The 23,672-nt window shown below is 41.0% G+C and overlaps 1 protein-coding gene across 5 annotated transcripts in view; it reads right to left on the bottom strand.

Moving 5' to 3' along the window:
• sufu (suppressor of fused homolog (Drosophila)) overlaps positions 1-22,781 on the bottom strand; it is a 39,509-nt gene extending 16,728 nt beyond the window's left edge. For 2 of the 5 annotated variants that reach the window (XM_015347837.2, XM_015347835.2), the window contains exons 1-8: positions 22,627-22,781; positions 22,300-22,473; positions 18,612-18,746; positions 10,393-10,529; positions 6,335-6,477; positions 4,913-4,998; positions 1,894-1,966; positions 1,426-1,579 (exon numbers count right to left, since the gene is read on the bottom strand). In XM_015347837.2, the coding sequence (XP_015203323.2) occupies positions 1,426-1,579; positions 1,894-1,966; positions 4,913-4,998; positions 6,335-6,477; positions 10,393-10,529; positions 18,612-18,746; positions 22,300-22,473; positions 22,627-22,766 (1,042 nt within the window). In that variant the 5' untranslated portion in view covers positions 22,767-22,781. Of the gene's footprint in view, positions 1-1,425; positions 1,583-1,893; positions 1,967-4,912; positions 4,999-6,334; positions 6,478-10,392; positions 10,530-18,611; positions 18,747-22,299; positions 22,474-22,626 lie in introns of all 5 variants that reach the window. The other 3 variants (XM_015347836.2, XM_015347834.2, XM_006630869.3) reach the window with 2 other exon arrangements.
• Between the last annotated feature and the right edge of the window lie 891 nt (positions 22,782-23,672).

The raw sequence follows: 23,672 nt of genomic DNA on the forward strand, positions 1-23,672 counted from the left end.
GCCACAGAGCCACCGCTCCGCCCCTGTCACATAACCCTGTCACATATGCTCGCTGTCACATAACCGAAACCTTTCCACTGTTTCAGAGTAGATGCGAGGTCGCAGTGGCAGGCGTGAACGAAACAGGCTCCCCACATTCCCCATGGAAGGTGCGCTGGGAGAGCCCCTGCTCTCCACCCACCTGTTCTACAACATGTTCTGGGAGTGTCCTGGAACAGCGTTTCTGCATAAATGTACTGTATGTGACTCCTGTTTATAGACGTGACTGCTGTGACTGTACCTATTAGATCTTGACCTCTCACTGATGATTCCCAAGTTACCATCCATCTTCACGCACAGTGTCTTTTGCTTGGGGTCTAACTGCAGAAAAAAAATCTACAAGGTTCAGGGAATCCTTCTGTTCTAATGGGAAAAATTACACCTTAGGTACGTTGTGAAAGCGTTAAAAACCAACAAAATGATACTTTCTCCCACCTACAGAATCCAGTTAACTACCCTTTCTTTCTTATTGTTAACACCTTTGTGTTTATATTCTTTTCCTCCACCCAATAAAATATAAAATCTGAAAGAATTTGTTTCACCCATGAATCCAGATTCAGTCAGCAATCGAGACTGTCCTTGTGAAGGCCACAGCCAAAATATCCAATCAACCAAATTAAGAAGAAGTAAACGCTTTTTCAGCAGTGCAAATATTAGCCATGACACAGATGGGAAAATGGCAAGCTATCGCCCAGCACAGCTGTACAATCACACTATCCTAAGTTATACACATTGAGCATTCCATCCTGGCAACAGAGAACAAACAGGAATAAATTAAAAAATGATGCAGACTTCCTAAGAAACATCAAGGACAATCATCCACAAAGGCATGATGTATGAATTCCATGTGCATTTTTCATTTTTTTTAAAATAAGCTTTGGCATTTCCAGAAAACTCATATCGCTCACATTTCAATATTTCCATGGTCAATTGTGAACCAGGATTTGAATTAAGTCTTAGTTTTAGGAACAAGTAGATTTATTCCATGCTGACATTTCGGCTGTGGAGCCTTCTTCGGGTATGAGAATGGTCTTATTTTTTAAACAACCTTTCTGCATTTAAATCAGACAACTTTTAAATGTACTGCTGTAATGGAGACTTACCTCCACATTTTCCATCTACATTTTAATCCTAGCTAGAATTTCAAAACCATGAGTGCTACAAATAAATGAAGAGCCCAGCTCTCCAAAAATCCAGCCTCTTTGGAAATATTTGCCATGAACTTTTACAGTGACTTTTGGAAAATTGAGAGAAAAGGTAAGTCTGAATAGAAAGATGTATACAGAGTAAGTCTGCAGCAGTGCCCCTGGAGTTTCCCAGCTCCTCTGCAGTGTCCGTTTTGCAAACTCTCTACCTCCTTGGTCACACAGAGGCGAGTGTCCTGACCTTTCTCAGACAGGCGGCGAGGCTGTGATCCGATACAGATGCTTCTGCTGTCATCCTCGTCTTCTGGGGGTCGGCTCAGGTCATCCCAGGCGCACTTAGCACTGACACCACTCAGGTTCGAGCCGTCGGTCTCAATCCCCTTGTCCACCCTCTCCTGCTTGAAGTAAACGGGGAAAACGGGGAAAATCACCACAGGTCCAGGCAGGAGAATGCATTCCAAGTACACTGAAGTCACTCCATCCACCACAGAGGATGGGCGTTTCTGCGTTTAAACAATCAGATCCTTGCTGCGAATTAATTTGGGTTCTTTATTTGCCAGTAAAAAAAAACTGGGTGAGTATTTGCAAGCCTTTTTGCTCAGCTTGAAAAGATAAAGTGCAAAGAGAAACATCACCAGCAGAGGGGAGCACTGTGCTTCCATTAATAATGTATGCACACACAGGAATATTGCTCTATTCAAGGCCTTACTTGTAGGTGTGGGTCAATGTCAAATATAGTCTCGCCTCTCCTCATGTCTGTGATCAGCCAAGGGCCTCCGGCACTTCACAGGAAAGAGGAAGAAAAGATTAGATACTGGCACAAGTAGTTGAGTTTGCTCAGACTGGTAATTACGGTTCTATATATTCAGAGATCTATGAATTCAAATTATTTCAATAAATTAAAATTTGGAACAATGAAATAATTTCTGTGGAAAATAATTATTCCATATCTACGGGAAGAATTCAAACCTATGATCTTTAACCCGATCTTAATGGATGCTTCCCTGCATTGGTGCAACATTTTTAATATTTTGCCATTTTTCATTGTTTTCTGAGGACAGTAGAAAATAAGACAGTTAAATTGTCCACAAAACAATAAAAAACATTTGATTTAATAAAGAACAAATACTTCTCCATTTCGAACGCATTCATGACAAATGCCATTTATTTAAAAAAATGCATCAATTAAAAATTCTCCGTAAGAATGAATGAAAACCAGGGGGTCGTGTAACTGAGTTGGAATTGACATTTACTCATGTAAGACGCGTTTAGGTAGCTAAGGTTTTAGATTTAATGTTTGTTAATGTTTATCAGATCATATAAATGGTGAAAGGAGACTTTAGTGGGGAGTGGTGATTGGTGTGAAAAACTGTGGGGTCATGTGCCCACCCACAGATGCATCTTTGTTGTGCAGCTGTATTTGGTCCTTTTTACTCTCAGTGATCTTTTTCAATGTAAATGTAATTTATGTCTTGTAAGTACCATTAAAAATATATTCTGGTTATGTTGCTCCTGCAATCCGAAGTTACTTCAGTTATCTTCAATGGCCATTGAAATAATTTCTGTTTGAAGCAAGGAAATGCATTTACTTTTTCTTGGGAGAGCATACCATTAGACATGTTTTTCTAGAGTCTTCAAGGTGACAAATAAATTGTCTATGCTTTTGAAAATAGTTTTTACTGCAGGGTGAAATCATAGATAAATCATTTTCTTAAATGTAAGAACAGTTTCCTTACAGATTCTCAGCATTTTGGCACAGTAGCTTAATTGATTTTTTTAAAATGTTTATTGATTTAATTTTACATTAACTCAAGCAGAGCTATTTGAGATATTTGAAATATCTGTAAGGAAGAACCCAGGAGATAGCTGGGGGACTGGAAGAACACAGACAGATCCTTCAGCTATCTTGACATCCAAGTGACTCACCTTCACCCCAGCACACAAGGAGGTTTATGTGCAGTGTGTACCGTCTCCAACACACCATCAAGTCTCCTGTTGCTGAATGCTCCCACGCATGTTACAGTGAGAACTAACTTGTCACATTAAGAAATGGTATATATTTTTTAGGTGCACTGTAAGGCTCAGGCTCAATTCCACATTTTAATTACATTGGGCGTCTGACTGAGAGCAGAAAAAAAGATCCCAAGAAACAAGAACAGATGTCAGTCGTTCAGCTAATAGGTGCACATAAATTGTGCCACAAAATATATCATTTTTTAGCTGTCTGTATTTACAAATCTGCCTGGAATTTGGCCGACAATCTTTCGCACAATACATTTACAAAGAACGTCTGTCACAACAATAAATGAGAAAAATTACTCCATATGCTAAACTTAGGGAATTTTGCAAGTAGAACCCTGCTTTATTGAGTTACTGTCAGCATATTATTCCTCGCCTTCCCAGCAAAAACTATGGAGCCGTTACTTTGGTCTAAAGAAGAAAACACCAGGAAGATTAAAGGATAAGAAAAGTACTGATATAGCTTTAATAACAGGAAACAAGGTGGTAGAAATAAGTCCAGAATTCATCTGCACCTATTAGCTGAACAACTGACATACAGTGCAGTCCGTAACTATTTGCACAGTGACACAATTTTTGTTGTTTTGGCTCTGTACTCCAGCAAATTGTATTTGAAATGAAACAATGACAATGAGTTTAAAGTGCAGAATGTCAGCTTTAGTTCGAGGGTATTTACATCTGTATTGGGTGAACCATATAGGAATCACAGCCCTTTTTATACAGTCTTACCATTTTAGGGAACCAAAAGTAATTGGACAATTGGCTGCTCAGTTGTTTCTCGGCCAGCTGTGTGTTGTTGCATCATTAGTTCATGCACAAGAGCCCTAACTAGTTGATTCTAGATGTGGCATTTGTTGTTGTTGTTTCTCGACATGAGGACCAAAGAAACGTTAAGGCCATTAAAGCAGGCCATCATGAGGCTGAAAAATGAGAATAAATCAATCCGAGACATAGCCAAAACATTAGGTGTGTCAAACTCAACTGTTTGGTGCATTAAGAAGCAAGAACGCACTGGTGAGCTTAGCAGAAGACCACTGTAATGGATGACCGAAGAATACTTTCAATCGTGAAGAAAAACCCCTTTTCAACTGCTGAACAGATCAGGAACATTCTCCATCATGTATAAATGTGTCAAAGACTACCATACAGAGAAGAATACACCAGAATAATCTCAGGGGGTTCACTACAAGGTGCAAACCTTACCACAGAAAGGCCAGGTAAAAAAAAGCCTCTAGAGTTCTGGCGCAAAGCCTTGTGGACACATGAGACGAAGATTAACCTGTACCAGAGTGAGGGAAAGAGAAAAGTGTGGAGAAAAAAGGAACTACTCATAATCCAAAGATCCACCTCATCTGTCATATTTTAGGTGTTAAACTTTATTTAAGATTATGTTAATGTGTCCAATTACTTTTGGTCCCAAGAAATGGGGGGGTCTATTTTTAAAAAGGGCTGTGATTCCTATATGGTTCACCCAATATAGATGTAAATACCCTCGAATTAAAGCTGACATTCTGAATTCTAACTCATAGTCATTGTTTTATTTCAAATCCAATGTGTTGGAGTACAGAGCCAAAACAGCAAAAATTGTGTCATTGTCCAAATCCTTATGGACTGCACTGTACATTCTCGGACACCCAGTTGAATTAAAAACCAGGAAATCAAATCTGACACACAAAAAATAAAATGGGCTTCAAAAGGACATGACTTACACACTGACACCGCGTAACAAGTCGAGGATCCCCTGGCCGTTCCACTGCTGGGCCGCCTGCAGCTCCTCAGTACAAACGCCAACGATCTGGGGAGAGTGGGAGGGTGGGTAGGATACAGCACATGACTGTGGACCAGGGGAGTCAAAACTCCGTTGCTGAACAGCCCAATTTTTAAAATCTTCATTAAATAACTGCATCAACACCATTGAAAGAACCTTTAATTCGCATTATGAATGTTTATGATAAATCGGTAGATTTAAGATTTACTTTTTAGTGTATGTTTTATTACACAAAACCTGCCTTCTGAATAATGGAAGAAAATCCATGTTTCTAAGGGGGGTGGAACAGTTGCCTGGTAGTTAGCACTGGTGGCTCAAAGCTGCATGATCCAGGGTTCTATCTAGGGCACCTTCTGTGTCAAATTCGCCTATTTTCTCCAGAGTGTCTGTAAGCGTTCTGCCTTCCTCTAAACTGCCCGCCTGTGACAGTGATGGACTGGCTGTCGACCCGGGGTGTATTTGTGCCCTACTTAAGTGATGGGCTCCCTATTGCTGCGACCTGTGTCAGACATAAGTGGCTTTCTGGTAACACAGATGGATGCTAGAGAGCGGCTTGCAGCACAAGCATGGCCTTGTGCCACCTACATTGCAGCATTAAGTCACCAGCAGCAGTGAGGAGGATTTGTTCTGGAGATATTGACAATTCACTTAAAAGGGCTCATCCGGAAAGATACACATTTTAATTGCCATTTCCCGATACAAACTTGAAAAACTTGAAAAATCTGGCTGATATCTCAGTGTTGAAGCTGTATGAATTTTTAGGTAAGGTCTTCAAAGTTTAAAGATGATTGGTAACATTTCCATCTTAAGAGATGCAAAGTGGATAAGGCTGTGGACATCTCTGAACTGAGATACATATAATACATCTTTTTACATATAAGGATACAAGGATGTGGAAGCTGTTAAGCACTGTTCATCCCAAAACACTTTCTGTAGAGGAGGGGAAAAACGTCACTGACCAGTGCAGTGCAGCCCAACTGGGTGACATGCAGCAGCCCCACTGCACAGCATGTAAGATAGAGAAGTGACAAACTACTCCACCAATTAAATAAATAGCCAAACTCTTTGAGGTATTTTCTGGAATTGTTTTGTATTAAGGAAACCAGATAGTAGAATTAATCCAGAAGCGCATAGCTTATGCACTCTGTCTAAAATTATCTTGAGATGTTTAATGACTCCCACAGCAGTGTCCTCCATTCTTAATAGTGGGGTATTGGCTAGTCCACCAACACCACTGACACCACTTCCTTAAAAGAGCCTTTCCAAACCCAAGCACGCTGTACATGGTGATAAAAATATGGTGGTAACATTGTTGTTAAAAGTCTTTAAGATGAAGACAGACGTTTGGCACTAAATGACTCACCTGCAGGAAAGTGATGACTCCAAAGGGGGTCTGCACCGGCTGTAACTGGGGGTCCTCTGTGAGTAGCATGTGCTGGATGCGGGATTCACTGTTGTCTAAGGGACTGTGCCATGACACATGGTCTCCACTGCAAAATGTGTTTTCTGGAAGAGAAGACCAATTCTAAGTTTTAAAAAAGATTTAGCATTTGAAAATCTGAAAGAATTTGCTGATTTTTGATACTGTTCTCATTTAACATAGAAAGACCCTTGCTTTACAAAACTGAAGGCCAACTACAATGAACCTGAGAAATATTCAGCTCCTTATGGAATGGCATCTTCTGCTTTTCCAGCCAGACTTAACATTCCAGCTATGAGCGTATGGCATATCGTTGCAGTGTCAAACATTTATAAGGATATGCAAACTCTAGGCTATTTGTTGGTATGAAATATCCACAGCAGTATTATCTGCTGTAAATATGCAAATCTACTCTTTTTTTATATTGTTCTGTAATCTCTTTTGGGTGTGCTCTTTTTATATTGTTTTGTTACGGTTCACCTCCACATACTCTTTTAATAACAATTAAAAAACAAGAAAACTGGCAGAGCATGACAAGGACTTTTGTCTCAGAATAGTTTTGTTAAAAAGGGAAAATAAATTCTAATAATTTACTTCCTACAACTTTTGGTGTTCATTTTTTTCATGTGCTGAAGCAAACATTGAAAGGTACAGACAATCAAGTATAAAATAAGCAGTGTAATATATGCAAGAGAACATCTAGAACTAGAAATTTCTTTAATAAAAAAACTGAAGCAAAGATTTAGGTGATCTGCAGTAACACAGCACTATCCAGAGAAATGAAGAATGTAAACCCACAAAGAAGCCATTCTTATTATACATCTTCATGCTTGGACCATTTTATACCAGTGATTAACTTAATTCTATGGTGACCAGCCCAGCAAAGCTGTGTCCTACTGGGAATCCCTGTCCTGATGTGGCCTTTCACATGCTAACCTCACTGCAGGAAACCCACCTGTCCTAGTCTGTCTGAGACTGGCCAGACCTTCTGTTCTTACCCAGCAACCACAGCTACTCTCCAGCTGCAGCCAGTGGAGATTATAGGATTAAACACTTTGCTAATAGGCTCTTTAACATTCAAGCAAGCTCACAGAGCAACTATACTGGTCTCATCCTTCAATGGATTCAATTGTTTTATTATACTCAATCCTTGGTAACTTTCCGAGTTTCAGTTGCTTTGAAAGTTTGTATAAAATAACTTTCAAAAATATTGTTCATGATTAAAGGTTTTTAAATAAAAGGGTAGATTTTCAAAGTTTCAAGGCATTTTAAAGAATGCAACAGTTAATGAACTTATACGAGTTGGAAGTACATGTACTTGTACGCTATGTACTTCATTAAGAATTGAAATGTTCAAAATCTAACATTGAAATAACTTAGGTGACCATCAATGCAAAGTCCCCCAGTGACTCACCTTTTTAAGTGAACATTAACTTTCTGAAATGACTCCTTCTAAAATTAACACCCACAAGGGCTGTCAGACCCTTTAAATCTCCACTGAAGGCAAGCATGTCATCGCTTGCTCAGAGATCCCTTGAAGGGCCGCAGGACAGAGCCATTAGCCAGCCCAGTGAACTGTATCTGGAAGTGAGTGTAAAATGTAACCAGTCCCTAAATGTTAAACATCTTGTGCATACATTTTTAATAGGAACGTAGCTCCTCACAATATGGCATTAGTGTTTATATGGTTAAATTCATAATGTACATAATTTGTTTTGAGAAGTTTTTTCATTAAAAGAGATTTATGCAAAATAGTTAGGTCTTTTACTTGCTATGATCTACTTTTGAAGTGAAGCAACTTCAATATTAAAGCAGGATCTCATACAGTGAGACTGGGGGATGTTGAAAAAACCCTAATAAACAATCAATCATTTAAATGGATTTACTTTATATCACGAACTACAGGAAACGTCTTCTAAATACCAGCACTACCTAAGGGGGTACAAGGCAACCGGTTTCAAAACCCCCCCCTTCGTCCTTACCCCAAATCCCTCATCAGCGTTAGCTTTAAAACCTTGAGCTTAAACACCACCACCAAAAAAACAAGACAACATAAGTCCTGTGGTTTTTTAAATAATTTTATTTTAACTGTAAAACTCAAAAGCAAAAGCACCTTGTGTATCAAATTTAAACAACAGCTTGCTGAACTACTGTGAAGTGCACACAATTCAGAAAGTTTATCTTGGGTGGTAGCCCACTGGTTTTGCATGTTCATTTGAGCGCAGTAGAAACAGTATTTTCCCGTCATATTTGAGGATGAATGTCCTGTGCTCGACTGAAGCGGGAGAAGGACAGGAAACAGGAGTGGCAAGGGCGCTCCCTGGGAATGCGTGTCAGACAGGCTGAGCACGCACAGACCCTGCGGTAATCCATGATGAACCCGGAGCCCACCCAGGCGCAAATTGAACCCAGCTGGAGTAGCCCGAACTGGAGAGTAGCCTGCAGCCTCAGTCTCTGACGTGTACAGTACACAACAGGCAGCTCTGGGGTTCAGGGGGCTTAGAAAACTGACATCACGAGAACAACATCATATGTTACCATCTATTTAAAAAAAAACAACTACAAAACCTTTCTGTAATCTGCTCTTTGGCAAGTGCATGTCGATGTGTCAGGCTGTGTACCACAGCACCAGAAGAAAGGTATTTTAAAATTAAACTGCACAACAGTTTAAAAAACTTTGGCTCCCCGTCTGGGAAGAGGCAGCTACACTTCATGCGTCCATAATTACCTTGAAAAGTCTTGGCCTGTAATTGTTAAACCTGACATTTCCATACAGGTCCCCGGGCTACTTCTGGAAACATTAACTTGACTTTGCTGATGGTGTCTCCTGACATCTCACAGTCCACTTACAAATGCCCCATTGATGTCACCGCGGGATACCGAAGACCCAGCCTTGCTGTTAAAAATTCTTCTGTATGACAAAGGGCCTGGGAACAGTAGGCAAAGAGCTCACCCTTTTGAAATCAGAAAGCTCAGTGCTCCCTTGAAGCTCTATGGCTCAGACGCATGCAGTTATAGTGTACTTTACCAGCGATACATGCATCTTAATGTCACATTCTGTAGATTTTGAAGCCACATCTGCAACTTCAAACGGTCCATCAGAAAATGGAAATTCGATTAAGACAAAGCTTCGGCCAAATAATGTTTTGGAATTCTTTTGCTAAAATCTTTAAGGGGATGAGCTTTTATTTTTATGATGCCCATTTGCTTCTAAAATGTTAACATTTTCTAGAGTGCTATCAGGATGTTCACTGGGAATGTTCCTTAACATCCTCACCTCTTTGACCCACACGGCAGAGACCCGAGTTCCTTTCATCTGAAGTAAGTTTCACAAGACCAAGAGAACGATTTAAAAGGTATATTTTAACAGAATGCACTCCTATTAAAAAGCTTACTGCAAAGCTGTGCTTGACTGTTGAAAGAGACACTAGTATTACAATGACAAAAAACAATGGAGTGCAATAGATTTTTTTACTGTATTTTTTGGCATAAAAAATGGTGAGAAAGGGCGGCTGGCTCATGTACTCGACGGCATTCGTGCTTGCTCCTCGATGAAGGGTGCACTTCAGGACAAAGGACGACCTCAGTTGGTGGTGTTAGAAAGAAATGTATTTTCTGAACAAAAATCCCTCGGGATGGTCCAAGAGGGACCAGAGCCAATGGCCTCCTGTCTAAAGAGAAGAGCGTCTGTGGAGTAGAGGGAGCTCCAGCTCACATTGTCCATGCAACACAAATTCGGGAAGTCAGTCAGCCACAGGAAACCCATATACCAAGACTGTCGAGCAGGAGACTGAGAGTCAGTCTCATATGGATCACCACTCTAGAAAGTGGGCTGGATTTACCAAATGACCTGGTATCTGTTCATATGCCCTTGAATAATCCAAAGGCCACTGGTATAATCTTAAAGCCTCCATTCCTAGTGTTGTGTACATTTCTACAACAATCAAGCATGTGTTTTGGAACATGGGCTTCTATTATCTTGTCTCAGCGAGTTACTGTACCTGACTGGAACACATATCTGGCCAGTCCTTGCATGAGCTCTGCTGGCCAGGTAGGGGGCGCCGTCTCTCCTGCTTCCCTCTTCAACCGGAAGGTCAGTTCAAACCCAAACCCACTGGCACCATCCTGTCCCGTAAATCTATTACAAATAAAATGTGAATAAGGCTTTAGAAACATCAAAGAACATATTTTACTAAGCAGCTGAATTGCCCAGAGAAAGTTTGAGCAGGAACTTGGACCAACCATCAGAAATCTGGAAACTGACAAGAAAGAGGTCATAGGTATCCCCATACCTTTCATAAACATGAAGATCAGAAAGGAGAGGAGCTCAGTCTAATCAACTTCTCATTCAGAATTTCATAGATATCACACACGCAGTCGTTCGCTAGACTTCAGAGCGTAGACTTTTTGAAAAAGCTTTCGGTGAAGCAAAATTCTGGATTAAGCTTCAACTATCCATCCATCTTCTGACCAGTTCTTCCAATTCTAATTTGCGGGGAAGCCAGAGACTATTCTGGCCCATCCCTGGGCCCGCACCTGCACCCACGCCGAACACACCCCAACCCAGGGCCAATTCTCCCAGAAGCCCATTAACCCACCAGCATGTAACTGGAGTGCAGAAGGAAACCAGAGCACCCAGAGGACACCCATGTGAACATGGATAGAACATGCAAAGTCCACACAGATAGTACCCCAGGTACAGAACTGAACCCAGGGCCTCAGTGCTCGAAGGCAGCAATGCGCCACCCAGCTTCAAACATCAGCTAAGATCAACTAAACCCTCTCTACATATACTACGCACCGATTTGTCAAAACAGGACACTATTCAAATTCTAGCAATAAAGATGCCATTAACAATTAAGGTCTTAAACATCTGTCTTAAGGTTTTAAGTATCTGTCTTAATCAGCCTCAATGTTTTAAGTATGCGTCTCATTCTTATACTTGTTCACCTGGATGGAAAAACATTAATAATTCCAAACATATAATGCAAGATGGGTAATTTATTGGAACAGTTCACTTGCTGCATGTTCACTGTAGCTGTACTCGCACAGTTGAGTCTAAGGGTTTATGGAGCAATGTTGCAAGACCAGTTAGAGCCAATTCTTAAATGTCTGTAAAAAGCCTTCCTCATGTTAATGAAACGTTTTTCCATTATAGAGGAGACACTTTCTCATTTCACGTGTTCAGCAAGAATGAGAAAAAAAGCTTCTCCCTCCTTCTCAAAGGCTCTTGACTTGAATTTGTTTCTAGGGTCCACCCCCCTTCCTTCCTCCTTCCTAAACTAACCGCACACGCAGCCCAGCCAAGCGTCCCAGGACCTCTCCAGCGCTAGACATCCTCAAGTCCAGTTCCCCTCAGCGACAGAGGCAGATTAGAACCTCTGCTTGTGCCTTCTCTGGAATTACAAGGCACACCGGGGGGAGCTTTCCCTTTTCCTCCTCCTCTTTTCAACACCAAAAAAGGATAGTCTCAGGCAAACAGACCCCAGATGTTCTGAAGGTGGGAGAATTGAACATCCCTAAGAGAATACCCAGAATGTTATATTCTGAATTCTGCACAATATACAGCAGGAGTTTAAAGCCCGTTTTGACCAGACATTTCAAAAGTGCCACGTGTCTTAAGGGAGGGAAAACTGTTCAAATTGGGAACACCCAAAGAAACACTAAGACAATCACGTTGTCCTTGTTTCAAACAAAAAGGAGAGGTCACGGCCACTCCCTCCAGGCCAGTGATGATTTTCAAGATGGGATAAGAGAGATTATGGAGTCGTCACTCAATAATACAAACAACTAAAGACACTACCGCCTAATAAGTCTTTCCATTTAATGTTCCTCAGATTATAATTGGCTTGAAAGTAGTGATAAACACTTAATCAGCACACTACATGTTGATCAAGCCCCTCATTTTCCAGAGCTTTGAGAATATAATGACAAACTGAATCACATTGGAACCCAGTCCGAAGTTTTTTTGTTACTGGTTGACATTAAAGTCAAAGGTACACAAGGATGGGGCTCTCTTAGCGGGTAGTATGGTAGATAACACCAGCATGCCACTACATACAGATTTCTTGACCTCTTAATTTGATGAGGTAAATCAGAAGCAGGACTGCTGTACTGATGGTGGACTGCCGTATAATAGACAGGAACACAGCAGCCTGAAATAAAATTATCTACCTTGATTTTCCCCTTTGTACAATAAGCAGCGGTGTCTCACTGGCGAGACAGTGCATTTTGCCCCACTAGGCCACGACAAGAATGGGGTGACTGTACTTTTCAAATAGGCTTACCATTGAAAAGAACATTTTAGTTTTAAATCACAAAAATAAAAGTTTAGTTTTAAATCACATTTTTGTATTATATACAAATATTACATGAAAAGCCATATCTGAAGGGCACATATCAGCCACAATGTGCACATTCATACTACAGCCTGTTATTAAAATGTTGTGCTCTCAATTATTTTAAAGGTATATCAGTGGCTTTCACTTCTTCTTTTCTATTATTAAAATGAGCTGATTATTGCCTTTATCAAAGTTAAAGTTAAGTTATGCCTTTAAATTACGCTCAGCAGTTATGTGCTGTTACTGGATCTTTGTGAAAATTAATCCTATTTAAAAATGTATTGCTTAATGTTGATAAATGTATAATATGACCATACTATACATATATATTATACACAATTTTGTCACTCCAAATATGGAGCACTGCAAAAACATCAGCCTTCCTTATTTTAAACAGAAGACTAAACTGCAACTACCCTGTCGTGTCTGTGAAATACTGATCCATAAATTAAACACTTGCAAAACACCCAGGACTGGCTGCTACAGGTATGACACTTGTCTTGAAGACCAAGTTCTCTCACACAGTATGAATAATGTACATTTCAGCACAAAGTATAATTGTTTTCAACCAAGATATCCCACTTGCAAGACGTCTGCCTTTGTCACTGCAGCGATCTCAATCCATCTCGATTCATATCGACCAGATTAAGGGGACGACAGAACAAACTCTGTCACCTGTGGCTGAAAGCAGACAAAGCTTTTCAAAGTGTTCTGACTGAAAGAGAGAAACCTGGGGCAAGGAGCATCAACAGGGGTGGCCTGCACAAGAGCTTCAACCATGGGACGCAGAGTGCCAAGTCAACCCGTAATAAAGCACTCAAGACTGCAGTGATGCAGAGTGGAAACAGGGGCTATCTTTCAGTTGCCAGCTCCAAGAGCTTTGTATTCTAACTCTGGACCACAGTGATCACTGATATAAATTTAACACTGGTTGCACAATATTGCAGGAGATTTTAACTTTGCAACTTTGGGCTCATAGATTGAAATTTGGGCAAGTTCTGGACAAGCACTGCGGTACAGGCCATGTTTGACAGACCTAGCATGAATCACATCTTTTGAGACACACTTGTAGTAGTTCTTATATTCATCTTTGTCCGCTTTTTGTTTGAACAAAAAAGCTCTCGCAGAGCAAAAAAGTATCCTAAATGGGGGTCTTTGTGCCTTCAGTGTCCCTGCTCAGTAGGTGGCCTCCTCTCCATTACCAGCTCCACATTCATTAGCTGTTCTACTAACCACCTGGATACAAATGGTGGCATCTGGATCTGGCCCATCTGGAGGTCTAAACAATGTCAGGACATGGCCTGCTACAGGGGAGGTCTGCCTCCAACAATGCTGCTCCAGGACACAGCTGATTAAGCACTTTTTTCAAAGTGATAAGGGCAGCTAATACCCCACAGGGCAGCCTGTATTTCCTGCAACTGCCTTAAAACCCCCTTATGCACAGTCCTCCAAAATGAAGTTTAAACAAGACTACTGGGACAGTATTTAGGTCTTAAAAAAGTCTCGTATCATACATTAAGCAATCCGTCATACTCAATATTACCACCTCATTCAACACAGCTTTTAGATATACATCCACAATATGACAAATCCGTTTTTCCATGCCTGCCTGGCGATTCTGAAATAATGTCTTCCTTTCAAGGGCAGGACAGACTTCAGAGAAGACATTCAGTGGCTTCTCATCACGTGCTGTTGTTTCACAAAGGTAAAGGGATATAACTTATAATAGTTTTGTAATTTTAGAACAAACTGCAAGACATGTAGAATACTGGAGTGGACACAGTCTATTACAGAAAGTAATGTTCAATAACTAGCAACTGAGGTAACACGATCTTTTTACATCTGAATTTTGTTGTTTATTTAAGGGATCACAATCTGCATGTCTCCTGATCTTTGACCACTGGTCACTTAAACAAAGACTAAAAACAGAAAGAAATAAACTCTGGCAAGGCTATGGGTCTTTAGAAACACATCTGGCCATCTGCGACATGTAACACAGCAATGCAATGCTACACAAGCACAAATATCAGAAATTGAGTTTACTAGGAAAGAAGTTTTCAACTAAAGAGCCTTTGAAGAGTAAAGTGCCAACAAACACTATTATGTTTCCCATATTTTCTTTATGTCTTTATGTATACAATGGTATACCAAACTAAAGCCTTTTTTCTTATATTGCAAGCCACTGCTGGCATGCTTGTTAAAATTTCTTGCTCAGTGCCTTTTGACCCAATCTCACCAATTGTATTCATTTCTAGATTTCAAGACAGACAAAAAAAAAAACATTTCAAGAGGTAAACTGTTACCTTTCAGATTAAAAGTGCTGTTTAAATTCAATTCATTTCTTAAACATCACATTTCAATTGAACCAATGATTGTTTCTAATGTATTTAGTTTTGTCTAGCTTATTAAATGCTTTTTTCAAAAGAATCTAAAGGAATTATGTAATTTCAGATAGGAAGTACACTTAAACTTTAATTTCTTAAATATTCTAACAATGAATCATTTTAATAAACAACTGAGAAACAGTAACCCTTTAGCTGAATATTTCAGCAGTATAATTAAGCTCAATTAGCTATAGCACTGTGCCAGTGACAGTGTTTTTGTGTGTAGCAGTATAATTCTCCTGTTCTAGCCCCTTGCATATCGACTCACTTGACACCTTGATCAGAAGGTCTGTCACGGTTTCATTGTGTAGAGCTAAGGCAGTGAACACACAAAAAAAGGCATTTCAACAAAGGTTCATGCTTCTGCACACTTAAGAACTAATGTTTAATGCAAGTTAAAGACCGAGTCATTTCAGATTTAAAAAGCTACAGCATATTTTTGCAAAGCATAACATACCTTGACTTTCTAATACTAAACTTTTTAAACATCACGATCAACAATTTATAGTATTAGTTTATATCAAAACCATCATATCAATGTAATGCATTAACACTGAAAAATAAAACATCTAGAAACTTCCAGTGAATAACAGCCTCCAGGATGGAACAATTCTTATTAGTTTACTGAAATTGTAACTTGGTTTCCCGAGTGGCTCTTGCCTGAGCACAGGCAGAGATCTGTGATCCTGGATCTGGTCACTACTAACTGAACCCCCAAGGGGCTCATCTTACCGATACCCCCCAAAGGCTGCAGTTAGTTAGGGTTAGCTGGCCATGGCTCTCTCAGCTCTCAGGGACACAGCGCCCCCTGTGGCCTCCCAGGCACTTGCAGGCCGGGCACTGAACCTTTATTATGGGGCTGTGTGCTGCCTGTGACGTGTTCAAGTGGAACTGCAACACTACTTTTAAATTTCTGGGCTAGAAAGAAACAGCATCACTGAGTGCATTTCAAACCACAATAAAAGTAAAAGGTCCACAATGTAAAAACTCCAATTTACACAAAACGGACAACATTTCCAGGTATGCACAGCACCATGTTTTGATTCAGAATGAGGCAACAAATCCTTCAGTAACGTGAAGCAGCCTTATGACAATGTAAACAAGCAATGAATACATCTCTTTTAATTCGATAGAAATATTTCTCTCAACTTTGAGACAGTTTTGCAGACAAATACTATGCACTTTTTGACTCTGCATGCAGATATCGTTGGAACATTTCTGAAGTGAAATGTCTGCTGCACAACCTGTACTTATTCGCTCGTCCATCACATTACATGAGTCATAATGGTGACTAGTGAGCAGGAAGGGCCAAAACACGTCACAATTCTGGTGAATTCTCATTCTTGCCTGTGGTGATACCAGCAGTAATTTCACAAAGTTCACAGTGCTTAATTAGAAATTCTAAATTTCTTTTCTATACCATCAATGAATTTATTTTGTTACCAAGACTGATTAACTGGTCTGAGAAAGTGGGACTGCAGTTCCCCTTTAAAAGATGAGTGTCTCGAAGACACTCAGTGGTCAGTGGAGTCGGCATGACAGGCACAACTGCATTGAAATGTAAAATTTTGACCAATAAATGAATGAAAAAGTATATCCTTTTGTGCGTCACTTGTTTTATTGGGTTCTCTTTATAAATTTTTATGACTTAGATGAAGATCTGATCACATTTTAGGTCACATTTATGCAGAAATTCAGACAATTCTAAAGGGTTCACAAACTTTCTAGCACCACTGTATATCCATCTAACCACTTCATCCAATCAGGGTCATGGGGGGGCCGGACTCTATCCTGGCAAACAACAGGTGCAAGGTAGGGCACACACAGACTCAAAAACAGACACGCACACTCACAGCACGGCCAGTTTTCCCAGAAGCCAGTTAACCTTCCAGTAGGTCTCCTGACTGTCGGAGGAAACCCAAGTGAACACAGGAAGAACATACAAAGTCAAACAGAGTGCTGTGAGGCAGCAAAACTACCCACTGCACAACCACACGACCCACGGAACTTTCTGGTTTTAAGATAAATGTCCAAGTGGTGCAAAGCTCCAATAGTGACAGCTTTATTTGATGAAAGTGCATACACGTTCATATACACATGCATATGCATTTCACACTTGACTCGTTTGGGATGTTTTTTGGTAAACTGGATACCTCGTAGTTTTCAAAACATCACAAAGTGAACATGTCACAAGAACGCTTCATTTAGAATCAAATCGAACCAGGACAGTCTGGTATATTTTGTGCATTGCGTATAAATTTTGACCCACATTGAAAGGTGAAGGCCTGTTTGTGCTCTTCCATGAACAGAAACAGGAAAGAAAGCAGACTGTTGCCATCAAGAAAAACACTGCGCACAGCCTTCTGCTGTTGATCACGTGCTGTTGATCACACAATAGCCATTGCCTGCACAATGAAGCAGAGTATTTTTCACTGTATTAACAAATCTATTAAAACAAGTTAAAAACTTTAATTTTCTGCCCAGAGGTATTGGTTTGTTTTGCCCCCTGGTTTTATACATTTTACTGCAGTAAAGTTCAACTCAGTGCCTCATATTTAAAATGAAAAGGCAGAATCATACACTAAGAAAAATAAGAGACTCTGCACTCTTATGTGTGCTTTCACGGAATTTAAAACAAATATAATTACATTAATTTTTACAGAACAGGACAGGATGTTGTGTTTGCAAATCATCTTACCAGCCTTTCTGATATGGGATTTTATTACAATAAAGCATAGGATAGTTGGAACAGGAATTCACAATTAGTAAAGACTCGTCCTGGATCATTTTCTTTCATTCAGCTTATCATTACAAGGCTCAAAGTATTACAATAATTATGTTATTACATCATATTTACTATCATATAATTAAATGACGTATTTTGTATAATTGTGATAATTATGTATTCATGTAATAGTACATTATCACGTAAATCTATGATATTCATACAATACTGCAATATTTAATTTTGCAATGCACTTCCGTACCAACTTGCCAACACACTTTTAAAACGCATGCTAATGCACTTTGTACAGTTTCATGTACTGGTTTGTGATGATATTCACTAAAAGCTGCATAAAATCTGGGAAAAGACAAAAAGCCTGGAAAAACCCACAACTTCCCTGGCAGCCATCTTCACCGGTTTTCTGGGAAGTAGTCTTTGTCGCCATGTGATTTATGAGACCAATTACAACCAAGAATTGTGAAATCAAAAAAAGAAATCAGTCCACAAAAAGGATCAAATGTGTACTTTTTTCTATGAACTAGGCTCTGTTTCATATGCGAACACAAAAGGAATTGAGTTTTGTTTTTTTAACCCTCAATGCTAGTTTCCAAGCAGGGTGATTTAGGTTAATTAAAGCACCTAAATCACCCTGACTGTGAATCAACTAATATGGTACACTAGGCCAAAGAACTAAAGTCAAATCCAACCCTTATGATAGTTGACTTTTGGTAGCTTGACCGTCTGTATAACAAAAAAAAAATGACACTTACTCGTGCACTCTGTTGTCTCCATACAAGTCACTGAGTCCGAAGCTGATGTAGTGCCAATGCTCTTGGATGTTCTGTGCTGGACAGCCCACATTCCTATACATGCTGATGTAATCTAGTGGGTCAGGTCCTCCCAGCCTGTGTGAAGGAACATTACAATTATTTCACAAAGCAGTGAGCAGGCAGACACAATCGGGATGTGAATAAACAGACCAGAGCTCCCCTTAATTGAATCCCCTGTTTAATTGGCTTTTAAGTGTGCCCAACCTTTAGAAAGTAAAGGTGTATGGTTGATTTTGACTATCAGACTTACAGGAGATGCCACGCATCTGATTTTTATAAGGAGTTAGAGTAGTAAAAAGATCAATTTGAATTGAATTGTAGATAGCCATTAAAAAAAACCTATTAAATTCAGTACAATACACAATACTGTACCTTAAAAAATGGTTTTCACACTACTATATCCTGAAGTGTACTGAATGCTGATTATAATGGCTTTTTCAAGATAAAACAATACATTCTAACTCCAAATAGTGCACAAGCCAGGAGGGTTTAAGATGCCTAGACATGCACATCACAGTGATTGTGTTCAATGGACAGAGTGCTTATAGTGAAATTCATTTGACTACCAAACCAGCTACTCATATGACAGTTTCATTATAATCAAGACATAATATGATTTGTTACTAATTCTAGTCCATACAGCTTCAATGTGCAAGCCTTAAAGGGCGTGTGAAAGGGCATTTCAAAATATATTTAATCTGTTTTCTGGAGGGGAAAGGGACAGAGATGTAGAAACTGCTCCCAAAGAAATCAAAATACTGATTGGTTCTGAAAGACATCCAATTCAGATCCAATACAATGGACTCAATGTCTTAGATCCAATCACCCACCACAGCAACTGCCTTGGACCTCTTGCACTACAGAGAACAATTACTTGCACTTGTTAGCTGTGCATGACATGCAAAGGGGTTCATTAACAGCAACTAAAATGAGAAAAAATAACTAGGCTGTAGTGATGCAATACCGTATACTGTCTATTAGTGCGGCTGTTTCTCATTGTGGGCGTGTGGAGAAGCTAAGAAACTGCCTCTGTCGATTATTGTGGGAATTTACACAAAAACTGTTTGAAATGCAGCAGAAAGTCCTGTGGCAACATTGTCAAAAGCGTAATATTAGGAAGAACATTGAGGCCCAGCCTAAGGTTTAACCACTGATTTCTGAAAAATAATCTGTGTGTACAGTATATACAGTAAATAGCCACTGAAAGTCTTGGAAAAGTACATTTCAGAAAGGTCAAGAGAAACTAAATAAACTGCTTCTCCTGGGAATATTCAAAGTAACAGCAGTAGCATTCCCATGGTAAATTAAGCCATCATTAGTGGATTTTCTTGCCTCCAGCACCAGAGATCAACAGCACAGAACTTAAATGGCAACCACCTCCAATCGCAGGCGCCCACAGTCCCAGTCCGCCAGCCAATCGCACCCACAGTCCCAGTCTGCCAGCCAATCACAGACGCCTGTTTACGGATCCCCAAACCCAACACATACATCACACTATAGACACCCCTGTGAAGGGTACACGGCATACTTGTGTCTCCCCATCCCTACCGTTATCATGGGATGAATATTAAAGTCTATTACACTTTACCCTCTTGGCACAAATATTGTGACAGAGAGAGATCCAAGAAGAGAGCAGAAGAGGCCAGAGGAGAGGAGTGAATTAGATCACTTTAACCTAACATTACTGATCTTCTCCATCTATAAAATACAAATAAAGTCTGTCTCGTTGACCTAGTCATGTCAGGTATGCTGCTCACCAGCAGTCAAAGTCAATCACTGGTGTCCATCTGCATCTTCTTGTAATGCATGTGTTTTATTCATACATGAAGAAATGCTCACCAGACACTCTCTTCACTACACCAGACCAGATCTCAAGATCTGTTGTGCCTACAGTCCCTGTTGAGTACCAACAGTTCTCATGAGCTCCCTGAAGTCATCAATGATCTCCTTTCTAGCCCTGATCATAAAGGGTATCCACCACCTACTCCACCGCCAGACCACTTACTGTGGCTGAATAATTCTACCTCAGCCTAAATCTCCCTGGTCTTCAGCACGTCACCTGAAAGAACGGGTAATGACAAATGCATCCTGAATTTATTTACAATGTCTCTGTAAATGTTAGTATGAAACTCAAAATTATGCAATTTATAGCCACTTGCTTCCCTCATTGGTGTATAAAAAAACAAATATATAAATATCCACTTTACCAAAATGAGTTCCTTCTGAAATTTTGGTCTAACAGACAACCACTGAAAGAATTTTAATCACAAAGTCAGGTTTTCATTGGTGACATTATAAAAAAAAAGTGTTAACACAAAAAATGTGTTAAGGCAATAGTAATTTTTTACCGTTCTTATAAAGTGCACCCCTATTTATACTCAAATATATTTCTTAGGAAATAGAAATATAGAAGTTAATATAGGAGCAATAGAAGTTAAAAAAAACAAGCAAATTTGACTATCTACCATGTGTAGGCACATTCAGAAACCTAAACGGGGGTGACTCAGTCAGAAATAAACTTGGCTGCAACTGAGTACCTAACCAAACCACAAGAGATCAGCATCTGCGGGAGCAGAAAATGTGTTGGGTACAGGGCATGACGGTGAGGCAGCGGACCAGAACAGCGCCCTGTCTCAAGACCTCAGCCTGATCCCTGTCAGTCACTGACGCGCAAGGGATCACATCTGCCCGCATACACAGCAGTCCTCTCCACACACACACACATCAGTTCAAACAGTTTTTAGCGTGTTCTGTACCGTCATGTGGCGAGAGAAAGGAAATCCCTCACGTATTCGCGTGGGAAACCTACAGTATACACACCGTGAGCATCAACAGTCCTGGACTTCAAAGCAACCGTGGGACCATTCTTGAGCCCGTATACGGCGCAAACACCAACCGAGAGAAGTGGCGCTGATGCCCCTAGCGTAGCGATGATACTCTACCACCCGCTCAACACCGACTTGTCACCCTGCATGTAGCCAGGCTCGACGGTTCTGCTGGTCTGTAAAGGACACCCGCTGTGGAAATCAGACCAGTGCTCCTCCTGACAGAAAAGCCCTGAAAGACACAGCCAGCTCTCCGCTCCGGGGTCGCATCTTCTCTCTTTCTCGAAACTACTCTCTCCAGAGCTCATGGCCTCGCTGCCTACACGGCATGGGGTGAAGGGCTTCTGTGCAATGTCCACAGATTTGGGGGGGGTTGTCAAAAGGAAAGCCCCCTGAAAAGCTGTTTCCATCACAGTACCTACGGGTCTGGGACCCCTATCGCCCGGGAGTGGGGGGGGAGATCACTGTGCTCTTACTTATCCCCGAGACTCGAAACGGGTTCCCTTCACCGTGAAAACTTTGTCTATATCGACCACAAGGACGAAAGTGAGAAAGTTCAGCCCGCGAGTTACAGCTCCGCTAACAGTGTAACCAACATCAATGACAAAAAAAATAACCCCCGAACTCCAGCTGCACGGCACTGCGACCCTCCTCACTGGCCAGATTACGGCTGAACCGTTCAAAACTTTATATTAATCTCAATGAAGTCAAACGCACAAAACTAGCCCCATTTCCTTTCAAGGTTTTACAAAAAAAAAGTCTTGCATCGGCTTGGTGTTCTGGCTGCTGCAGGCAACACTCACCAGTATTTTACGATGGCTGTGACTTGCAGCGGGTTCGGCTGATCGGAATACAGCCGCCTGCATTCCCCGTAAATGGCTTGCAGACCCGGGGGGAACAGCGACGCCAGTCCCTGGGCTCCGGCGCCGCCGCTAGGCCGCAAATCATCCATCCCCGACACCGAGCTCCGGGGGCTGCTGGAAAAAAAACAGAGCAAGGCTCTCTCTTTCCTTCCACTGACACAAAGTTTGCAATTTACCGCTCCCCCCTTCCCAAAACCCAGCTATGTCTATTTTGGAGTCTCCTGTTTTCGCTAGATGAAAACGCGAAACCTGCCCCCCTCTTCTCACCCCAGCGAGGAGCAGCTTGTTGCTTCTCCAGTGAACGTCCGAGCACTTCTTGAGTGACACCTTGTCTTGCGAATCAGCATTTGGGGTGGGTGGGGAAAGCTGCCATCATAAGACAATGATTGGTTGATCTGGGTGTTCATCGGCGTGGAGGCGGGCACACCGCAGGAGTTTGGGGGCTGGGATTGTCGACAGTACTTGGGATTGGAGGGGGCGCTGCGCTGGGAAAACCAGTGCTTCTCTCTAAACCCGACTCTTAGCTCCACCTAGTGGACGCATACGGACACTCCTGTCTATGACGCAAATCATGTCAGATAGACATAGACTTTCTTCCCCTAAAAAAGTAATAAAAATTCCTTACACATACATAGCGCTTTTCTGGACACTCCACTCAAGGCGCTTACACCACCACCATCAGTGCAGCCCCACCTGGATGATGCGACGGCAGCCATAGTGCACCAGTACACTCACCACACACCAGCTATCATCTTGGTGAAGAACAGAGTGATGAAGCCAGTTCATAGATGGGGATTATTAGGAGGCTTTGACTGGTAAAGACCAGTGGGAAATTTGACCAGGGCACCGGGGTAACCTATTCGTTTCGAGAAACGCCCTGGGACTGTTAATGACCACAGAATGTCAGGATCTCGGTTTTACGTCTCATCCGAAGGACGGCGCATATTTACGGTATATTGTCCCCGTTACTATACTGTACTATGTACTATATTAGAACCCGTCACAGACCGCAGGGTGAGCGCCCCCTCCTGCCCCCACTAACACCACTTCCTGCAGCAACTTTAGTTTTTCCCAGGAGCTCTCCCCTCCAGGTACTGACCAGGCTTACACCTGATAAGCTTCAGTAGGCTGCCAGTTGTGAGCTGCAGGGCAATGACTCATGGAGTACTTTATAAACTACATATATATATATATTATTCCTAATCCTCACAGGGGTCGATATTGCGGATGACTGTTTGATACTGCTACGATATTGGTTGTTGATTTGCTCAAGAGAGAAACTAATTCTCTAGTATCACAAGAAGTAATGAATG

The sequence above is a fragment of the Lepisosteus oculatus genome, chromosome 4 (assembly GCF_040954835.1).
Source record: "Lepisosteus oculatus isolate fLepOcu1 chromosome 4, fLepOcu1.hap2, whole genome shotgun sequence".
NCBI classification, from domain to species: Eukaryota; Metazoa; Chordata; class Actinopteri; order Semionotiformes; family Lepisosteidae; genus Lepisosteus; species Lepisosteus oculatus.